The sequence below is a fragment of the Rhincodon typus genome, chromosome 16 (genome assembly GCF_021869965.1).
Source record: "Rhincodon typus isolate 14 chromosome 16, sRhiTyp1.1, whole genome shotgun sequence".
Taxonomy (NCBI): domain Eukaryota; kingdom Metazoa; phylum Chordata; class Chondrichthyes; order Orectolobiformes; family Rhincodontidae; genus Rhincodon; species Rhincodon typus.
Window position 1 is genome coordinate 12,867,031 of NC_063347.1, and position 22,306 is coordinate 12,889,336.

The 22,306-nt window shown below is 42.0% G+C and overlaps 1 protein-coding gene across 1 annotated transcript in view; it reads left to right on the forward strand.

The window, feature by feature from the left end:
• The window catches only part of gnat1 (guanine nucleotide binding protein (G protein), alpha transducing activity polypeptide 1), a 65,585-nt gene extending 47,859 nt beyond the window's left edge, over positions 1 to 17,726 (forward strand). Inside the window, exons 5-9 of the mRNA XM_048606303.1 lie at positions 362 to 490; positions 3,607 to 3,736; positions 4,424 to 4,577; positions 12,874 to 13,084; positions 17,665 to 17,726. Of these exons, the coding sequence (XP_048462260.1) occupies positions 362 to 490; positions 3,607 to 3,736; positions 4,424 to 4,577; positions 12,874 to 13,064 (604 nt within the window). The 3' untranslated portion in view covers positions 13,065 to 13,084; positions 17,665 to 17,726. The remainder of the gene's footprint in view (positions 1 to 361; positions 491 to 3,606; positions 3,737 to 4,423; positions 4,578 to 12,873; positions 13,085 to 17,664) is intronic.
• Positions 17,727 to 22,306: the final 4,580 nt, after the last annotated feature.

Consider the following 22,306-nt stretch of genomic DNA (forward strand, 5'->3'; position numbering starts at 1 on the left):
AGGAAGGGTTAGTACTCAGCACTGAGAGGAAGGGTTAGTACTCAGTACTTGGGTGAGGTGTTAGCCTGGTTTAGATGCACAGTTTTGAATCCACAGGTTCTGTCATGGGAACCCAAGGGCTGAGCCAAGCAAACAATGAGGAAGTGAGACTGAGGCATTTCTGATTTTCATTTTAAAAAGATGGGCTTCTGACCAACACCATTAAAGAGCAAATGGAATGAATAGACCCCCTTGTCCTAGCTTCCATTTTGATTTCTCGTTCCATCTGCCTTTGTGTCCCTTACCCTATCTTCTCTGAATAACTGCTGATGATTAATGTGAATTTCTGGTTGATGACTGTTATTTGGTTTGTCTGCTTCAGCTATCTCAATGACCTGGATCGGATTGTCCAGCCTGGCTACCTCCCCACTGAGCAGGATGTCCTGCGTTCAAGAGTAAAAACCACTGGTATCATTGAGACTCAATTCGGATTTAAAGATCTCAACTTCAGGTACTGATTAAGTCGCTTAACGTTTCATAATCTGTGCACCTGGCCTAAGCGGCGAGTTAATCCATCAACAGCTACTGTCAGTCAATCAGCTCTACCTATTGGACAATGAAACTAGTGCAGCTTGTTGGTATGGCTTTGCTCCCAGTTACTTTCTGCTATTAATACCTACTCTTCATCTACATTGCTCCTCTACAACCATTAAATCTCTCTTTGGCTTTTTCTCTGGGCCTGTTCCACTTCCTCCTACTCCTTCTCTACATCATAAACCCAATGCTTTTCTAGCACCTTTCACTTCTGAGGAAGGGTCATATCCCTCTATCCCCCTCTATCCATCTATCTGTCTCTTCCTCTCTCCCTCTATCCCCATCTCACCACCCATCTCCCTCTCTCCCTCAATCCCTCAATCCCCCTTCTTCAGCCAAGGAGTGGTGAATCTGTGAAATTCACTGCCATAGAAGGCTGTGGAGGCCAGGTCATTGAATATATTTAAGATGGAGATAGATAGGTTCTTGATTGTCAAGAGGCTCAAGGGTTACGGGGAGAAAGTGGGAGAATGGGGTTGAGAAACTTGATTGAATGGTGGAGCAGACTCGATGGGCTGAATGGCCTAATTTCTGCTCCTATGTCTTATGTCTAATGAACTCAAAAATATTAACTCTATCTCTCCACAGATGCAGCCAGACCTGCTGAGTTTCTCCAGCATTTTCTGTTTCTCTTTCAGATTTCCAGCATTCACAGTGCTTTGTTGCTAGTTAAGCCAGGTCCAAGCTGTTAGTTTCCTGTCCCAAAGGCAATGCTTAAAAACTGATATCTTCACTTCTCTCTGAGTGTGAAACCACAACAACTAACAAGGGCATTCACTAAATGTAGAAATTGTTCAATTCCTAAAGGGTACTGAATCTCTGGCAGGACAGCTTGTAAACTTAATGTAAAACCAATGCTTTTAGAGTCATAGAATTATACAGCATGGAAACAGACTCTTCAGTCCAACTACTGCACGCTGACCATACTCCCAAACTAAAATCATCCTACTTGCCTGTGTTTGGCCCATATTCCTCCAAACTTTTCATTTATTTATCCAAATGTCTTTTAAATGTTGTAACTATACCTGCATCCACCATATCCTCTGCCAGTTGATTCCACGCACAAACTACTCTCTGTGTAAAAAGATTGCCCCTCATGCCCTTTTTAAATCTTTCTCCTCTTGCCTAAAAAAAGGCCCCTAGTTTTGAACTCCCCCACCCTAGGGAAAGGACCCTTGCTGTTCACTTTATCTATATTCCTCATGATTTTATAAACTTCAAAAAGGTCACCCCTCACCCTCCTATGTTCCAGGGAACAAGGTCCCAGCCTATATAGTCTATTTTTAAACTCAAACCCTCCATTCCCAGCAACATCCTGATAAATCTTTTCTGAACTCTTGCCAATTTAATAATATCTTCCCTATAACAGGGCAACCAGAACTGCACACAATACTCCAGAAGAGGGCTCACCAACATCCTATACAATCTCAACACAGCCTCCAAATTCCTACACTGAAAGGTCTGAGCAATGAAGGCGTGTGCCAAATGCCTTCTTCACCATCTTGTCTACCTGTGATATAAATTTCAAAGAATTATATACCTGAACCTCTAGGTCTCTCTGTTCTACAACATTAACCAGGGCCCTACCATTAATTTTATAAGTTCTGCCCTTGTTTGTTTTACCAAAATGCGATACCTCACATTTATCCAAATTAAACTCTATCTGCCACTTTTCTGCCCATTGACCCAATTGATCAAGATCTCTTTGTAAAGTTAGATAACCTTCTTCACTCTCCACAATGCCCCAATTTTGGTGTCACTCTGCAAAATTTCTAACCCATTCCTCCTATATTCTCATCCAAATCGTTTATATACATAACAAACAAAAGAGACCCAGGACCAATCCCCGTGGAACACTACTGGTCACAGGCCTCCAGTCCAAAAAGCAACCCTCCACCACCAACCTCTGTCTCCTACTGTCAAACCAATTTTGTAAAAACTGAAAGAACTGCAGATGCTTTAAATCAGGACCAAAAACAGAAGTTGCTGGTAAAGCTCAGCAGGTCTGGCAGTATCTGTGAAGAAAAAAAACAGAGTTAACATTTCAGGTTTAAAAAGGACATGAGGGGCAATCTTTTTACACAGAGAGTAGTTTGTGTGTGGAATAAACTGGCAGAGGAAATGGTGGATGCAGGTACAGTTCTGAAGAAGGGTCACCGAACCCGAAAAGTTAACTATTTTTTTCTTCACATTTGCAGCCAGACCTGCTGAGCTTTTCCAGCAACTTCTGTTTTCAAACCAATTTTGTATCCAATTAGCAAGTTCACCCTGAATCTCATGTGATCTGACTTTACTAATTCGTCTACCATGTCGAACCTTGTCAAAGGTTAAAATTTTACAGAATATGCAGTACTCACAGGTAGTTAGTTCACAGAAGAATGCTTTGCCTGACAGAACACCACCAAATGGGGAGGTATAATTAGCAGCATGAAGAACTGTAACAAAATACATGATCATTTTCACAAACATGCAGATTTGGGGGGTAAAAGACAAATGAGCTTGAATGTGGATGAGTGACAGCTGTTGCATTCCAGAGGAATAAGATCACCATGTCTTTGCAAAATAAAGATCTGAACTCTTTTCCAAAAAAAATCTAAGCATTCTTCACTTAGAGAATGGTTATACTGTGGACATTGCTGCCACACAAAATAGTTGAGGCAAGCAGAATAGATGCATTTAGGGGAAATCTAGGTAAGGACTTAAGGGAGATAGGAATTGAAGATATGTTGTTAGGAGTATAAAGTGGGAGGAGGCTTATGTGAACCATAAAGTTTGGCATAGACCAGTTTAACTGTTTCTGTGCTGCAAATTTTACATAATATTTAACTTACAGTTTCAAAAATATTTGTTGCCTGTACTTTTTGCACTGTTGAAAGTTTACTGTTCTCTTCTGGATAAATAGAATTGCAAGTTACAGTTTTACCTAGAAAGGGTCATGTTCCAAACACAATCTTCATTGATTTATGCCTTTCAAGTGCGGCTGTAAGTGTAAGGCTCAGTCAGCCTTCATTTTCTCCCTGTCCCTCTCTGCAGAATGTTTGATGTAGGTGGACAACGCTCCGAGCGCAAGAAATGGATCCACTGCTTCGAAGGCGTCACCTGTATCATCTTCATTGCTGCACTCAGTGCTTATGATATGGTGCTGGTGGAGGACGATGAAGTGGTAAGTGAACTCACATCCTAAACATCAAAATCATCTCCTAAAAGCAACTGAACTGTGAGGGCAAATAAACCCCCTCCACCTCCAACCCCAGGTACCACAACAATTGCCATGAAAACAAGTCTGTCTGCCTCATAATAATTACAGTGATCTTTCTATACATTTTATCCAAGTTAGCATCCCCATTTAATGACCAGTAACCATTCACCAAATATATACCATAAGCTCAACAGATATAAGAAATAACTATCAGACCCAATAACCATTAGTCAGCCAGAAGAAAAACAACTTAAGATGAAAATATTAATACATTTAAAATAAATCAGGAAATTAACTTTATAGGTATGTTGGAACTTATCAATCCAAAGATCGAGCAGAAAGAGTACATATCAACAAGAAACAAGAGTAGGCCATTCAGCCTCTCAAACCTGGTCTAGCATTCACTTCAATCATGGCCAATGTCTACCTCACTCACACTTAGCGGCATGTGATCCACATCCTTTGATACACTATCGAACAAAAGTCTATCGATTTCAGTCTTAAAAATGGCAGCTTTAGACTGCTGCCTCCTTTTGTAGGAATGTATACTTCAAGATTTTATCCCTGAAATAGCCAAGTTCTTGTTTGAAGATTACTCCAGATCAGCACACTTCCTCTCATACTTTATCAATCACTCTGGTTGAATTACAGAACCGTATGCATGAGAGTCTGCATCTCTTCAACAGCATCTGTAATCATCGCTACTTCATCGCAACTTCCATCGTCCTCTTCCTCAACAAGAAGGATGTGTTCCAGGAGAAAATCAAGAAGACCCATCTGAGCATCTGCTTCCCAGACTATGATGGTCAGTTCCCAATTAACTGTGTTTTATCACATTTGTCTCAGGGTCCCATGAAGTGAGTCATAATGGGGAAGAAAGAATTAGCAGCTACTCAGACAGATCATTTTTTGGTTAATACATTCCACCTCACAAATGTACAGAACCAAGTCTAGGGCTCTTACAGTGCAATGGTAGCAACCCTACCTCTGGGCCAGGAAGTCTGTACGCAAGTCCCACCTGCTCTAGAGGTGCATTATAATATGTCTGCTCATATTGATTAAAAATATCCGCAAAATCCAGTCTCCATTGGGCTGGTTGCTTAATTGCATCTGACACAACACTTAATGCCAAGGCTTTCATACTTGATTGAAAGTTCTGCATCATTCTGTTTACAAAATAAACAGACATGTGTGCACTGCAGCACCTTTGAAGTTTCACATGGGATCAAGTCTCACACGAGAGATTTTTGAGTGTAGAATCGAGCTGATCCAAGTGCAACATTGAGGCGGCTCAGCACTGTTGGAGGTGTTGACTGATGAATGAGATCCTGGCTGACGCCCACTGGTTGTCTGGATGGATATACAAGATCCCATGGGAGCTATTTTGAGAATGAGCAAAGGAGTTCTCCATGGTGTCTGGATCCAGCATTCATCCCTCAACCAACATCACCGAGACAGATTAACTGATCATTTCCATGTTGTGTGTGGAGAAGCTGGTTATTCTGTTTCCATACGTTATAACAATGGCTGAACTTCTAAAATATTTGGTCACAAGCCCAATTTCCCCCACAAAATCCAAACCCCACACACACACTTACAAATCCCTCAGTCATGTACATACATGAGGGTGGCGGGTCTGGAACACACTGCCTGGGAGAATAGTTGAGGCAGGAAACCTCACAACGTTTAAAAAGTGCTTTAATGAGCACTTGAATTGTCATAACATTCAAGGCTATGGGCCTAGCGCGGGAAAATGGGACTAGTGTATTTTTAGTGGTACAGACTCACTGGGCTGATGGGCCTCTTCTGTACTGTATGATTCTATGAAACACCTCAACCATGAAAAGACCCCCTCAAGCACTTCCAAGCCCCTCTCTCACATACACACCCCTCATACACAGATTGTATATGTCTCCATTCCAAACCCACACTTGAAGTTATGGCATTATAATCAGCCAGACGCACGATATTCAAAATTACAGTGTGTCCAGAGCACAAGGACGGGACATTTGGGCCAGTAGGTCTATGCCATTGTTTATTCCACACAAACTTTGTCCCACCTTCTTCCATCTAATCCCATCACCAAATCCTTTAGTTCAAAGTTTTTGAGAAGATTTGTAGCTCAGGTTGTGGATGAGGTTGTAGACTTCCTCACCGAGCCGGTGGGTTTGGTTGCAGACGTTCCATCACCCTGCTAGGTAACATGGTCAGTGTGCCTCCGGTGAACCGTTGGTGTTCTGTCCCATTTGTTATTAATATGCCTCCGTTTGCTGGGGTGGTTGGCATCACTTCTGGTTCTGTTTTTCCGTAGTTTGTATATCGGGTCCAGTTCAATGTGTTTGTTGATGGAGTTCTGTTTGGAATGCCCAGCCTCCAGGAATTCCCTGGCATGTCTCTGTTTGGCTTGTGCTGTTGTGGATGTGTTATCCCAGTTGAATTTGTGTCCTTCTTTGTCCATGTATAGTGAGACCAGTGAGAATTGGTCATGTCTATTGGCGACTAGTCGGTGTTCGTGTATCCTTATTGTCAGTTTTCTTCCAGTTTGGCCTAAGTAATGTTTCAACAAACACATTGAACTGGACCCGATATACAAACCACTGAGAAACAGAACCAGAAGTGATACCAACCGCCCCAGCAAACCGAGGCATATAAATAACAAACGGGACAGGACACCAACACTTCACTGGAGGCGCACTGACGATGTTACCTAGCAGGATGATGAAACATCTGTAATCAAACACACCAGCTCAGCGAGCAAGTCTACAACCAAATCCTTCAGTTGCTATCTTTCTCATGGGCCTGACTAACGTCCTCTTGAATGCCTCTATGCTCCTGGCCTGACCAATCCCCATGTTATTGCATGTTCCACATTCTCGCCACTCTTGGTTTATCCTGAAATCCTCCTTGGATTAATTTATGATAATCTTACTTTTATGACCCTTAGTTCTGGTCTCAACAGAAGTGGAGACATCTTGGTCTAAAATTCCCCTGTCAATTTCCCTCTGAACTTTGTAGACTTCTATTAGATCACCCCTCACACTTCCCTTTTCTGGAGAAAAGAGCCACAACCTCCTTACAGATCTGCTGTCATTCCAGTGAATCTTTTTTTGCATCTTCTCTAGCTACTCTGTACCCTTTTTACAAGTGTGCAAAACCAGAACAGTTTACAGTACACTAAGTGCTGTCTGACCAAATTTAGGCAGGAAATAATTGTGATGTTCTCAACATGTGACTGGCTCGCAGTCAGCTGTCTCTCTCATTCTGTCAGCCGGAACAAAGTAGTCGTCCCACCCATCCCAGTTTCACTCTTGCCAATTTCAGAGCAAACAAGACAGCAGCAGGTCAGCGAAGCCAAGGTTTATCTCTCCCTGTGAATACTCAGCAGTACAGCGAGTCCTTCGTCATTATTTAACAGCAATTCTCAATCAGAATAGTTACAAAGAAACCTGATTAATTCACAGCCATCTCCCTCATTTTCCCTCCATTTCTGCTCAGTAATTATTTCACATTCCAAATTCAACACTAATATTACATTATGCGCATTGTTTGAGGTAATTTATGAAATGCAGTGGTGTGCTTGAGCTGACTTCATATGGACACACATAGCTTTCTCTCTCTCTCTCTACCTGATATACATACATACACACACACACACACACACACACACACACACACACACAGACAGACACATGACCACATTGATTGGCCTTTACTCAACTCATTTGTGGGATGTTTCATCTTAAGAATAGTAATTACTTAGATGTACGCAGTAATGCCAAAGCATAAAAGACCTGGAAAATTCAAGTGGTAGAAAATGGGATTAGAATCTTTAGGTGCTCGTTTCTGACTTGCACAGACGTGATTGCCCGACAGGCTTTTTTCTCTGCGGTAGACCTCTCTGACTCTATGAGCGTCACTACCCAGGCCAGCATTCACTGTCCATCCCTAGCATCTTCTTGAATTGCTATAGCTCTTGGCTATAGTGACATCCACAGCGCTGATAGGAAGGGAGCTCCAGGATTTTGACCCAGATGACAATGAATGTATGCGATATATCTCCAAGTCAGGATGGTGAGAGAGACTTGGATGGGAATTTGCAGAACATGTTTTGTTGAAACAGCTGAGCCATTCACTAAAGCAGGAATCTGCAGCAGCGAGGAACAGAGACACAGGAGTCTGCCTTTCAACCCCTCCAGATCACAGCTGATTTTTATTGTCAATCCATCTACCTTCTCATTCCAATTCCTTCATTATCAATCCATTATCAACACAAATGGAAAAATACATTGGTTGCTGTAATTAAAAACAGAAAATGCTGGAAAATCTCAGCAGGCCAATGAGCATCTTTCAAGATGTAACAAAAACAGAAGTTGCTGGAAAAGTTCAGTGGGTCTGGCAGCAACTGTGGAGAAAAAAAATCAGAGTTAACGTTTCGGATCGAGTGACCCTTTCTCAGAACTGATGCTGAACTTTTCTGGCAACTTCTGTTTTTCTTCCTGATTTACAGCGTCAGCAGTTCTTTTGCTTTTCATCTTTCAAGATGTACTGTTTCAAGTCAACAACCTTTCAGCAGAACACAGCGTGAATCAATTTTAGAAGTTCCAATCAGTGTAATCTCAACAGTGTTTGAGGAGACAGTGCCTGACTTCCTTTGTCCTTTGTTTGAAGTGGTGTATTCAGACATCACTCACTCTGCAGTGACATGGTAGGTGACACACAGGCCTTGTTTCCTCAAAAATACTGTGCGTGCACATCCTTGCATTTAAAGGGACTGTGTAATACAAGTAACTCTGTGCACAAGAACTAAATTTTAAACGCAACATTGAATGATACCGTGGAATGGCTGAGCTCTTGTTTTAAGATTAAGCACCCTTGTTTTGGATTCTCCCTTCAGAACATAGCATTCTTCATCTTATCAGCTTTTTAATCACCTGAAACACCTCAAATACTTCACCCTCTAATCTTCTCAATAAAGACAACTTCTGTGCAACCTGCCCTTGATAATTTAATCTTTTTAGCCTCAGTCTCTTTCTCTTGAATCTCTCCTGCACTTTCTCCAAAGCCAATTTACTCTTCCTGAAATTTCCTGTCCGGAAGTGAGCACCATTCTCCAACTGGGGTCTATGTAGAGCACCATATGACTGTACTATAACTTTTACCCTTTTTTAATCCCTCAAGATAAAATACCAACATTCCAATAGCATTTTAATTACCTTTGTACCTTGACAGACTAAGGCATTCTGGCAAGTAGAATTATTGATATTAGAATCATGTATTTGACGTTTCTGCCTGACCGATAAATTAATTCAGTGTTCTTGTTACAATCAAACATTAAAGATCATTGAACAAAACTGAATATTAGAATCCAGTACAGATTTTCTTTTGTATCGCTTGATCTCTCTGCCCGTATGTCTGTCTCTATCTCTCTCTCTCTTTCTCTCTCTCTTTCTAGTTGTCACTGTCTATCTCTGTGGTTCTCTCTTGGCCACTACAGTTGTTTTGCTCTTTCTTGGCCTGCCTAGAGTCATCGAGCTGTACAGCACAGAAGCAGATTTTTTGGTCCAATTTGTCTACACTGACCAGAGATCCTAAATTAATCTAGACCTATTTACCAGCATTTGACCCATATCTCCCTAAACCCTTCCTATTCATGGACCCATCCAGATGCCTTTTAAATGTTGTAATTGTACCAGCCTCCATCATTTCCTCTGGTACTGCTTCTTGCCATATTTCTCGCCCTGTCTTTCCACACTTTTTATTTGGCACTTTAATCACCAGATCCGTTCTTTTCTGAAAGTGAGGGATAATAGAAAGAAACATTCTGTACGCTGACACTGTTGGAGATTAAGCACAAACACAATCACAAATTGGGTGCACCCTGCCATTTTGCCAACACAAGTGCTGGTCGGTCAGCTGATGTGATTCAAATACTTGCTACAATAATATGAAATAGAAAGGCACAGAAACTGCCAACTGAAAGTCATCCCTGATAACATGGTGTATGTAATAGCCAAGCTGTCCTGAATTATTAACCAAATAATCTCTTGAGCATGATTCCTTTATCAGTTTTTACAATTGCCCAAAGCATAATGAAGTACTTATTGAAGTATAGTCACTATTGTAATGTAGGGCTCTGTGGAACTGTGGCAGTGTCCCTACCTCTGGACCAGGAGGCCCCTGTTTAAGTCTCAAAAGCTCCTCAAAGTGTGTAATAACATCCCTGAACATGTTGATTCGAAACAAAAAAAAAATGGCAGTCAATCTCTGCTCAGCAAGCTCCCACATTGGAGCAATGAGCATTTTTTTCAGGAGCAAAAACAGAAGTTGCTGGAAAAGCTCAGCAGGTCTGGCAGCATCTGTGAAGAAAAAAACGTTTCAGGTCTGGTGACCCTTCCTCAGAACTGTACTCAGCAAAGGCCTCAGAACTGAAGAAGGGTCACTGGACCCAAAACTTTAACTGTTTTCTTCCTTCACAGATGCTGCCAGACCTGCTGAGCTTTCCCAGCAACTTCTGTTTTTGTTCCTGATTTACAGCATCCGCAGTTCTTTTGGTTTTTATTGAGCATTTTTTTCAGTCTGACATTGGTTGAAGAACAGATACTGACCAGGGCACCCCAGGGACAACTCCACTGGCCTTCTCCAAATATCATGATTTTTTTTAAGAATCAACCAATGAGAATAGGCCAGTCGTCTGTCTCATGTCTCAGTTGAAAGATGGATGTCTTCCTTTGAAAGAGAACAAACAAACTTTGACATTGAACGTCTCGCGGTATGTATCCCTGGAGAGTATTGAAAGCAAGTCCAGTGCAGCATCCTACATCCATTTGTTAGCTTGGCTCATAGGGCAACAGATAGGAGCTGATGTTCCTCTTCTGCAATCAGGCCAATTGCAGTATCCGCCTGTACTGTCCACACTAAGGACAGCTGACCCAGCACAAATGAGGGACCAAACTCAGACACTGTGGTGTGCACTTCCTGAATCATTTGAGATGTCAGGACAGTCACCTTTTGTTACTTCAGTTTTTTGTTTATTCATCACGGAATGTGGACTTTTAGAGTCATAGAGTTATACAGCACAGAAACAGACCTTTCAGCCCAACTCCTTTATGCTGACCAGATAACCCAAATTAATCTAGTCCCATTTGCCAGCATTTGACTCATATCCCTCTAAACCCTTCCTATTCATGTACCCATCCACATGCCTTTTAAATGTTGCAATTGTACCAGCCTCCACCATTTCCTATGGCAGCTCATTCCATACACACACCACCCTCTGCGTGAAAAAGTTGCCCCTTAGGTCCCTTTTAAATCTTTCTCCTCTCTCCTTAAACCTAAGCCATCTGGTTTGGACTTCCCCACCCTGGTGAAAAGACCTTGGCTGTTTACCCTATGCATGTCCCTCATGATTTTATAAACCTCTATAAGGTCACCCCTCAGCCTCCGATGCTCCAGGGAAAACCACCCCAGACTATTCAACCTCTCCTTGCAGCTCAAACCCTCCAAACCCGGCAACACCTTTGAAAATTTTTTCTACTTCTAAACGGTCAACAATTATTGTCCATTAAAATTGCTCTTGGGCAGGTGGAGGAGAGGCACCTTCTTAAATAGAATGGAATGGTTTGCCAAGCCATTTTAGATGGCCTTTAAGAGATAACCACATTGCTAGGGGTCTGGAGTCATGTATAGGCCAGACAAGGTAAGATCTGAACTCTTGTGTGACAGCATATTTCCTTCCCTCAGGGTTAGGAGTAAACCAGCTGGGTTTATAATGATAATCAGGTTACTATTATCTTTTAATTCCGTATTGGTTTAATGGAATTTTAAACTTCTCAGTTGTTGAACTCAAGTCTCTAGATTATTAATGCATGGTTTAACCATGCCAGTCACATAACCACAGTGCCACATGTTCAACTAGGACTGCCAGCTTTTCCTGCTTTGAAATCTGGACACAGAATGAGATCAGGGTTTTTAATGGGATCATGAGGAAGAAGTGAACACGGCTAGGCCATTCACCTCTGTTCACTGAAATCATGGCTGATCAGTGACCTCATGCCATTTCCCTTAAGCAGCTTTGATTCAGAAAATTCTGACATTTTCAATTTCAAAATTAACAAATTGATCTGACAGTTGTCATTTTCAGCAGAGAATTCAAAGTGTCTCCCACCCATTACTTAATTTCTCTCCTGGAAGATCTGCATCAAATACTTTGACTCTAGGGTGGCACAGTAGCTCTGTGGTTAACACTGTTACATCACAGCACCAGGGACCTGGGTTTGATTCCAGCCTTAGATTCATGTCTGTGTGAAGTTTGCACATTCTCCCTGTGTCTGTGTGGGTTTCCTCCCAGTAATCTGGTTTCCTCCCACAGTACAAAGATGTGTAGGTTAGTTGAATTGGTCAAACTAAATTGTCCCATTTTGCCCAGGCTATACGGATTAGCCATGGTAAATGCAGGGTTATGGGGATTGGCTAGGACTGGGTGGGGTGTTCTTTGCTGGGATGGTGTGGACTCGAAGGGCTGAATGGCCTGCTTCCACACTGTAGGGATTCTATGATTCTGCCCCTGTCTGGAATGTCCAGCAGAAATAATTTATATCCATCAATCTTACTTGTTTTCATTAATATTGTGTAAATTTCAAACAAATAATTCCTAAACCCTTAAATTCCTTGGAATACAAACCCTAATTTCTATAATGCATTTTTAAAGTTTGAACCTTGGATATGACCTATTAAATCTGCATTGCACTCTCTCCGAGACCAATAGAGATAATGGATTATGACAGGGAGCAAAACCAGATTGGAGCCAGACAGGATGGTGATAGGGGTGAGACAGGATCAGGGTGGGTGAAAATCACTTGCTGAGTGCTGATATTTACACTGCTGTTGACAGAAGTCAGTCTAAAGCCTTACTGACAAACACACCCAGCTCGTAAAACTAGGAGACAGCATATTGTGTTTCAAATATCAAACTCTTTGCGTGCGTTGTAGAGTGTAGAAATTTCTGGAGATTTGGATGACAAGCGATCTCAGATGGCGAGAGTGATTGTCCCACCATAATTTCGGAAGTTCAATTACATTGTGTCCACATCCACCGTTTACAGGAAATAACTCAATGGAGGATGCTGGGGCTTACATTAAAACCCAATTCCTGGAATTAAACATGAGGAGAGATGTGAAGGAGATTTACTCACACATGACCTGTGCCACTGACACAGAGAACGTCAAGTTTGTGTTCGATGCAGTGACAGACATCATCATCAAGGAGAACTTGAAAGACTGCGGTCTCTTCTAAATCTCTTCCAGCTCCCCGAGGTATAGTTCTTGCTGAAATTATATCAAACCCTGGTCAAAGCAATGAAGCAACAACAACAATGTGGGCTTGAACATCCCAGAACAAAAGCACAGTTTGAAATTGTTACATTGTCTTGAGGAGCTATCGTTCTCTTATGTTACACATTGCACTCTCACTGTTATAATCAAGTTGTTTTTCTGGCTACAGTAACACATGCTCAGACCCAACCTCACCCTATGACCAAACATACAATTTAGAGGCAAAAGTGGGCCATTCAGCCCCAGCCTGCTGTCCCATGGCTGGATGTGAATGTTTTGAATTCCACATTTCCTTTTACCCCTGATAGCTTTTGATGTCCCCTCCCCCCAGAGGAATTTATCTACCTCTGTCTTAAAAATATTCAAATGACCTGCCTTCACCGCCTCCTGAGGCAGTGAGTTCCAAAGTCACACAAGCCTCTGAGCGAAAAATATTCTCTTCATCTCTGTCCTAAAAGGATGACCCCTAATTTTAAAACAGTGTCTCCTATTTCCAGAACAAAAACAAAGTTACTGGAAAAGTTCAGCAGGTCTGGCAGCACCTGTGAAGAAAAAATCAGAGTTGACGTTTCGGCTCCAGTGACCCTTCAGTTCTGAGGAAGGGTCACCGGACCTGAAACGTTAACTCTGATTTTTTCTTCACAGATGCTGCCAGACCTGCTGAGCTTTTCCAGTAACTTTGTTTTTGTTCCTGATTTACAGCACCCGCAGTTCTTTTGGTTTTTATCTCCTATTTCTAGACTCATCACAAGAAGAAGCATTTCCATGTCCATTTTGTCAAGATCCTTCAGGATCTTATACAGTTCAATCAGGTCACTGTTTGCTGTTTTAAACTCCAGTGGAAAGCAGCCCAGCCTGACCAAACTACCCTCATTAGACAACCCATTGGTATCAAACTAGTAACCTCTTCTGAGCAGAGTTTAATGCATTTTACATCCTTCCTTAAGTAATCGCACTGAAAGTGCACACAGCATTTGAGATGTGGTCTCACCATTGCCCCATATAACTGAAGCATAACATTCTTGCTTTACGTTCATTTCCTCTCAATAGAGAATAGCACCCAAATATCTTTCTTAATTAATTGCTGCACCTGCATATTAACATTTGTCATTCGTGCATTGAAACACCTAGACCCCTCTGTACCTTCAAATTCTCCATTTGGGCAATATTAGTTTTTATATTGTTGAAATTTGGTTTAAATAAACTACAAAGCCCAATTTTTTTCCCCCACTGTTTGACTCTTCTGTTTTCGTCTGTAATGCTCCCAGCCCCTTTCCCACACTAGTTGCAATATCGCACAGAAATACTGTGGCGAGTGGAGATTGAGTCAACAGATTGGGCAACTTGGGTAGGGGTCAGTAAACCAGGATTTGGGCACAAACTGCAAGGGAAACAATGGAAATATAATCCTACTTCCACACCTCACTAGAACAGAATTATTCCCCATCAGTGCCCATAGTTCACAATGTGGCACGCCCCCAAGTCACTACTTCTCCAATGCTCCTGTTGTAGCCAGTCCCCCTCTCTCTGGTGACCTCCACACTTTTTAAAGCAGTTTCTCACCAGACTTTTATGGAGTTTGTTTTTCTATAGTCCCTCATTTTGATTTTCATTGATGGAGTGTGGGTGTCTTTGGAAATCCTTGCGTTTATTGCCCACTGCAATTGGTCTTCACACTGTTGGTGTTATTCTGTATTGCAAACCAGCCACTCCGCCATCTGATCTGACCAGTCCCCACTGATTTGGTCTAACTGGTTAGTGATCCAGACTGTAGATTCACTGTCACCATTACAAACACTGTGATTAGTCCTTTTTTTTTTATTCTGACTACGAATTTAAATTACCTCGGCGCCATGATGGAATTGGAAGAGATGTCAATTCATCATTAAGCTAGGTCTCTGAATTATCAACCCAACAGAGAACCGTCCTGCTACCCAGCCGTGTCCTCCTCTTCACCCACCAGTTTGTTTTATTATTTCATGGGATGTGAATGTGACTGCCTGAGCCAGAATTTACTGTCCATTCCTAATTGTCCTGGAGGAGGTGACAGTCAGCTGCCTTCTTGAGCAGCTGCAGACCATGTGGTGTGTGTACACTTACAATGCCGTTACACAGAGTGCCAGGATTTTCACACAGAAGGAAAGGCCAATGTAATTCAAAATGTCCTTTGCTGACTCTCAATTGGCTGTCAACAGTGCCCTGCATCATCCTCGTCTGTAACAGCTTCACCTAATTTCCTGCTCAGTCATATGACAAATAGTCAATGACTTATAGGAACATCTGATTTTGTTGCGATGCCCTTTTCTCCTTCTGTACCCAAAATGTAGGAACAGGCAAATCAGTTATTCAAGTCCACTCCTCCAATTGACATGATCATGGCTGATCTCATCCTGGTCTCAACTCCACTTTCCTGACTGTTGCCCATAACCCTTTACCCCACTTTTCATCAGAAACATATCTAGTTCTCTCCTGAATCTGTTGATTGATTCTGCCTCCACTGCGGTGAGTTCCACAGATTCACAACTTTCTGAGAGAAGTAGTTTCTACTCATCTTAGATTTGAACCTACCTCCTCTCATTCTATACCTAAAACAGGCAACACTCAAGTGATTTAAAGTCATCCTCTATGAGTAACTGAGTCTTAAAATACACTTTCTGCTGTTCTGTTCTACAAACTTCATTGGACATCTCTAAAATGTATACTTCTCCAGCTTTAGGTTATCAAGCAGCACACTATATTCTTCCAGTCTTACCACTTAAAGGTAAATATTTTCACAGATTCCCTACAGTGTGGAAGCAGGCCATTTGGCTCATTGAGTCCACATCAACCCTCCAAGAAGCATCCCTTTCCCTATAACCCTGCTTTTCCCATGGCCAATCCACCTAACCTGTTTAAATTTGGACTGTGGGAGGAAACTGGAACACCCAGAGGAAACCCACAGAGACATGGGGAAAATGTGAAAACTCTGCACTGACAGCTGCCCAAGGGTGGATTTGAACCTGGGTCTCTGTCACTGTGTGGTAGCAATGCTAACCACTGTGCCACCCTCACTTTTGTACCCTCACTTCAGGATATACCCAGCTTCAATTCCAACACAAGGCATTCATCTATAGCTCCAGGATCTAGTCATCTCCACTCTTCCCCACAGCACCCCCACTCTCTCCAGGCTTCAAAGATCTCTCTGCCTGAGATACTGTCTGGATGCACAAACAGAGTAGGTGTATATGATTCTACAGTTTGCTGTTTAACCTCCTCAGCCTGTTGCAATACTCCACTTTCTGTTTCCAGCCCAGGTTGTGTCTTGCCTCAACGCTGACATCACATTTTCTTCATTTGCCTTGGCAGTTTGCGATTATTAGTAAAACGGATTTTTGACAGCATCATAAAGACAGTGAGGATATACTAAGATCATGATTCAAGAAAACTGAATCACTTATTCCAACACCCATTCTCAGACCGCAACATAGAACAAAACAAGTTTTCATCAACATTAGTGTTTTCAAGGGGAGCTTTGTGGCACCAATATCTAAAATCAGCAATTCTCATTCACTGCTCCGGCAGGCAGTCCTGATGGTGCTGACCCACAATGATATAATCTGTCTTATTATGGTTGCTAATTGTCCTGTGGTATTTCCAGGCCTTCAGAACATTTTGATTTGACTAGTTCAGTCAGTGATAAATGTGGCAATGACTTCATCTGAATGGGACTTCTCCACAGAGCATGTGCTTCCTCAGCCAGATCTTTGGAGAAAGTCATCTCTTCCTTCAGTTCCTCCTGCCCACCATGTATAAGACTCTATACTGGCACACCGAAACTTCTGTGGAGTAGGAGTTTGAAAAGGTGACTCACCGCTCTGTACTTCTGCTCATCAATCTGCAACAATCGTTTTTAATAAAACCTCCTCCACTTTTGTACCATATCCTATCTATCGCTGCTTGCTGACCTATATTGGCTCCCCTTCTGTCAATATCCCAGTTTTAACAATTCTCATCCTTGTAATCGCCTTCGTGAAGGTCAGATGTTGAAAGAAGTCATGACCAGTCTCATCTGTCTTCAGGATAAAATTCATATTGTTTCGTTTAAATCCTTCCACAACCTCATACCCTCCCTATCTCTGTAATCTCCTTCATTCTACAACCCTCCAGGATCTCTGTAATTCTCCAAATCTGGCCTCTTATGCAGCCACCATTTTCATCACTCCAACAGTGGTGCCCTAAAGCTTTGATCGTTCTCTCCCTAAGCCTCAATCATCCTCTAATCCATTGAAAACATCCTTTGTCAAGCTGTTGATCCCATCTTAATATCAACTTATGTTCCATATCTACTTATGTAACAATGAGTGAAATTTTTCTTGATGTCACTCCTGCAAAATGTGTTAGGCTTAAATACAATGTCGAGGACACTATATAAATGCAGGCTGTTATTGTTTAGCTTTACTCTTAGACTAACAGTGATCCATTCATTCCTGAGTCATCAAGACAGTTTCTCTGATTACATCATTCACGGCAGTGAATATATTATTAATTTATTGTCTTATTTTCTTTTCTGTCTTTTATCCCAGGAGTTCTACAGTACTCTCACAAAATTACCCACAAATGTTATCCTTCAATGACTGAACCCAGGGAGGTCCTCATCCTATGTCTGCTGATGATGTATCCATTCTGTTTGTGATCATTGGCTATGATTAAGATGTGAACAGAAGCAATTCCATTAAAAATTCAAGTAACCTGTAATGATCCGATCAACCCAGCTGATTTTCCTCCTGAAGGCAAAGTTATACTTTTTACCAAAGTTTCTTTCCTACAGTAATGTTGACTCAATACAGCTCATCAACTAAATATCCACGATAATTAGATTGAAGAAATGTTCGGATCTCCTATCAGTTCCAGATTTGCATGGGGTATAAATGTACACAGTAGCACTTTTATCCTGTGCATTAAACTAGCAAACTAGGGATTTGTAGTGGGTGCTCTTCTCTGAAATAAACAACTCAATTTAGTTGATATTCATAGAGATGCATTAAATTCATTTGAATGCAATACAATAGCTACAGCTCAATTCATTCTGTAGTGAACAGTGAGAACCTGTAAGAGCACTTGTATAGAAAAGACACCATTCAACATATACAATGAAATATGGAGGGGAGGGGGAGCCATGTTGAAATGTACAACTTAATTGATACTGCAGTACGCTAAACCACTACAGAGGGAGAACAGACAGAAAGGGTCCAGCTTTGTTATCAATGTACAAGGGGACCCCAATTCATAAATGTCCAAGTTACAAACACAATTCCATACAGGGCTATAATTTCCTGTACTTAATTACAGCTCCTTTCCATTGTCCTGTATTGTGCTTCAACTTGCGTACAAATCGACTTGTGAATGGACTCCAGGACAGAACTTGTTCACACCCCAGGGCCTGCCTGTAGTGAATCTTACTGTCCTGCAGAGCAATCTCTATGGTCTGCAGAACATTATAAGTTCATTCATTTGTGCAGATGAGCTTGGAGCTAGGTGTACAAGAAAATTCCCAGCAGAGTCCAAGCTGTAGTAAGCTATAAGACCTGTAGAGGGTGGTGTTGCAAGAATTTAAATAGCACAGTCTATACCAGGGAGTAGTTTGGGGTAAAATGGCTGCCAGATGAGTGTTGAAAAAGATTCTCCTACTTTCATGTGAACTCAATAAAAGAGCAGCAAAAAAAAAAATGGCTGTGGAATACTCTCTCAAACTGACAACAGCTGCTTTTAGGTGGTTTTTGAGGCATTGCAAATATTTTGTGCATTTACTTTATGGATACTTCCACTTCAGTAAGATATTAATCTGGCTGTGAAGAAATCTGCTGTTTAGTTCCAACACACCCAATCACACAATAGATTATAGATCCTATTTAATATTGTATAAATGATAAATCATTTAATCTGGACACTGGATTTGCCATATAACAGGGCCAGGTCAGGTTACGGGTAGATTATTTATTACTGTGAGGACAGGGTATGCAAATAGACCAAATTGACAAATGGCTAGCAAATGTGGCTCACTAATTCCTAACAGACTCCTGTTTATTGACTTGCATTTTGAAAGAATTCATCTGGACTTGAATACACTGCTCCGATTGCTACTTCAAAAGGAAGTCAGCTTCTTCCGAGCATGACTAACACAGGATGCCCAAACCAGGAACGGAAGAGCTGTGTTTAAATACACACATGGTATATTTGTTGAGGGGGATGACTGAATATTACCATTTCAAAAATATTCTAACTGGTTATGGCTCCTGGGTATGTACAGTACACACTATTCACCCACACATGTCCCTAAACATCTTGCATCTATCTTAGTATTCATTCCTTTAATGCTTTAAATCAATCAATTCTTGATCATCAATGGTATTTTTATTGCTGAATTCCTCACTATCAACCCTGGGGTGTTACCATTATCCAGAAACTGAACTGGACTTTAAATTTTTTGGCTGCAATAGCAGGCCTGAGGCTAGGAATACTGCAGCGAGTAACTCACTTTCTGATTCCCCAAAGCCTGCCCACCATCTACAAGGCACAAGTCAGGAGTGTGATGGAATACTCCCCATTTGCCTGGATGGCTGCAGCTCCAACAACACTCAAGAATCTTGATATCATCCAGGACAAAGCAGCCCATTTGATTGGCACCACATCCACAAATATTCCAGCCTTGGGCTACTGTCTGTGTGGAGTTTGCTCACTCTCCCCGTGTCTGCGTGGGTTTCCTCCAAGTACTCCAGTTTCTTCCCACAGTCCAAAGATGTGCAGGGTAGGTTGATTGGCCATGCTAAATTGCCCATAGTGTCCAGGGATGTTTGGGTTAGATGGGTTAGACATGGGAAATGCAGGGGTAAGGGAATGGGTCTGGGTGGGATGCTCTTCGGAGGGGCAGTGTGGACTTATTGGGCCAAATGGCCTGTTTCCATTCTGTAGGGATTCTGTGATTCTATTCTATGATCCACACCATCCACCAATGCTCAGTAGGAGCAGTGTGTATGACATACGAGATACACTGTAGGAATTCACCAAAGAGCCTCAGACAGCACCTTCCAAACTCACAAACACTTCCATCTAGAAGGGTAAGGACAGCAGATATTTAGGAACACCAGCACCTGCAAATTCCCTTCCGAGCCACTCACCATTCTGACTTGGAAATATATTCTCCAGGGATCGCAGAAGGATCTAACTCAGGACAAGGCTTTTATACTCATCATGAATCTGTTCTTTGAAAGGTCTACCCTATCAGTACTATTCCCCTGCCCTTTCCTTTAGAACTCTGCAAATGTGTCTTCAAGCATTTATTCATATACATTTCCTATTGTTATTGGTCAAGTTACATTGATATTAGCACCAGAAAGAACAGCAAGACAGCCCTGTCAACTCTACAAAGTCATCCATTCAGCATCTGGGACTTGAACCAAAATTGGGAGCGCTGTCCCACAGACTAGCCTGACATAACCATAATCACAGATCATACCTGACAGATGATGTCCCCTCCACCATCATCATCATTCTGGGTCTGTTCTTTTTCAGAAGAAGGACAGAACAGAACATCCAGAGCACTGGTATACAATTGGGTGAGCTCACCATTGACTTCAGATCCCATGGAATCTCATAGCCTCATGTCAAACAGGGGCAAGGAAACCTCCTGCTGTTTTCCAATCACACCCTCCTTACCTCGGCTGATAAAACAGTGCTCCTCCATGTTGCACAGCCCTGAGGGAGGCAGGGGCACAGAATGATTTCAATGTCCATCACCAAGCCTAGCTTGGTAATACCACTACTGACCAAGGCAGAAACAACTGTCTGTGACAGTAAACAGTTGTTTTTGTAACAGGTAAATTGGAGAAGATGAGCTCAAGTATCTTTTCCCCTGCTGTTGATGCCCTCACTCGTTGCTGTAGGTTCAGTCTAGTAGCTGTGTCTTTTAGGATTCGACCAGCATGGTCAGTAGTGGTATTATCAAGCTAGGCTTGGTGATGGACATCGAAGTCATTCCGTGCCCTTGCATCCCTCAGGGCTGTGCAACAATAAGGAGCACCATTTCATCGTGACAGATTTGGTAGGGGCAAAGCCTCAGGGCAAAGGGACGGCTCTTTAGAAGTGAGCTGAGGAGGATTTTCTTCAGCCAGAGGGTGGTTAATCTGTGGAATGCATTGCCACGGAGGGCTGTGGAGGCCAAATCATTGAGTTTAATAAGACAGAGGTAGATAGGTTCTAGATCAGTAAGGCGATCGAGGGTCACAGGGAGAAGGCAGGAGAATGGGCTGGAGAAATGTATCAGCCATGATTGAATGGTAGAGCAGACTTAATAAGCCAAATGGCCTTATACTGTTCCTATCTGTGAAGACAAAGTTTTGCCTTCACATTGAGGATATACTTGCTATGCTAAGTGGGGACTGCGAACAGATCTGGCAAATCAAGACTGGGCATCACGAGGATGGGGCCATCAACAGCAGGAGAATCATACCCCAATGCAATCATCAACCTCATGGCCCAGGACAGCCTGCTTGAAGGACTAAGAAAGTCTCAAAGTTAAGAAAGACTAAAGGCAACTGTTAAATCAAGGACAACACAGTGTGGAGGTGGAGGAACACAGCAGGCCAGGCAGCATCAGAGGAGCAGGAAAGTTGACGTTTCGGGTCGGGACCCTTCAGAAAAATTTCCCACTCCTCTGATGCTGCCTGGCCTGCTGTGTTCCTCCAGCTCCACACTGTGTTGTCTCTGACTTCAGCATCGGCAGTTCTTGCTATCTCTTCAGCCAAAGTCTATTCTGTTGTTCTGGCTTCCATCACTAACATGATCTGGCTTCCATCACCTTGATCAGATTTATCTTTATTTCAAATTATGTAATTGAGCATTCTACTCATTTAGGGTAAACAGTAAAATATTCAGCTGTTTGAGTAAATTCATTGTGCTGTCGAATTAAACCTTTAATTCAGTGACATGTGAGTTGTATGCTTGAAGAAAATATTTTTACAAATTGGAAATCTCCTGAGCTTCCTGCATTATAAGGATCCAGAGTCCCAATTGATCAACAGTATAATGTAGTTTTATCCTTGGAATGTGTTGAATTAGTTAAGTCAAATCAGTTTAGCATGTAGAGGTGTTATATCTGACATCTGAAAATGCCGCAGATTCAAGAATCATAGAATCCTTACAATGTGGAAGCAGGCCATTCAGCCCATT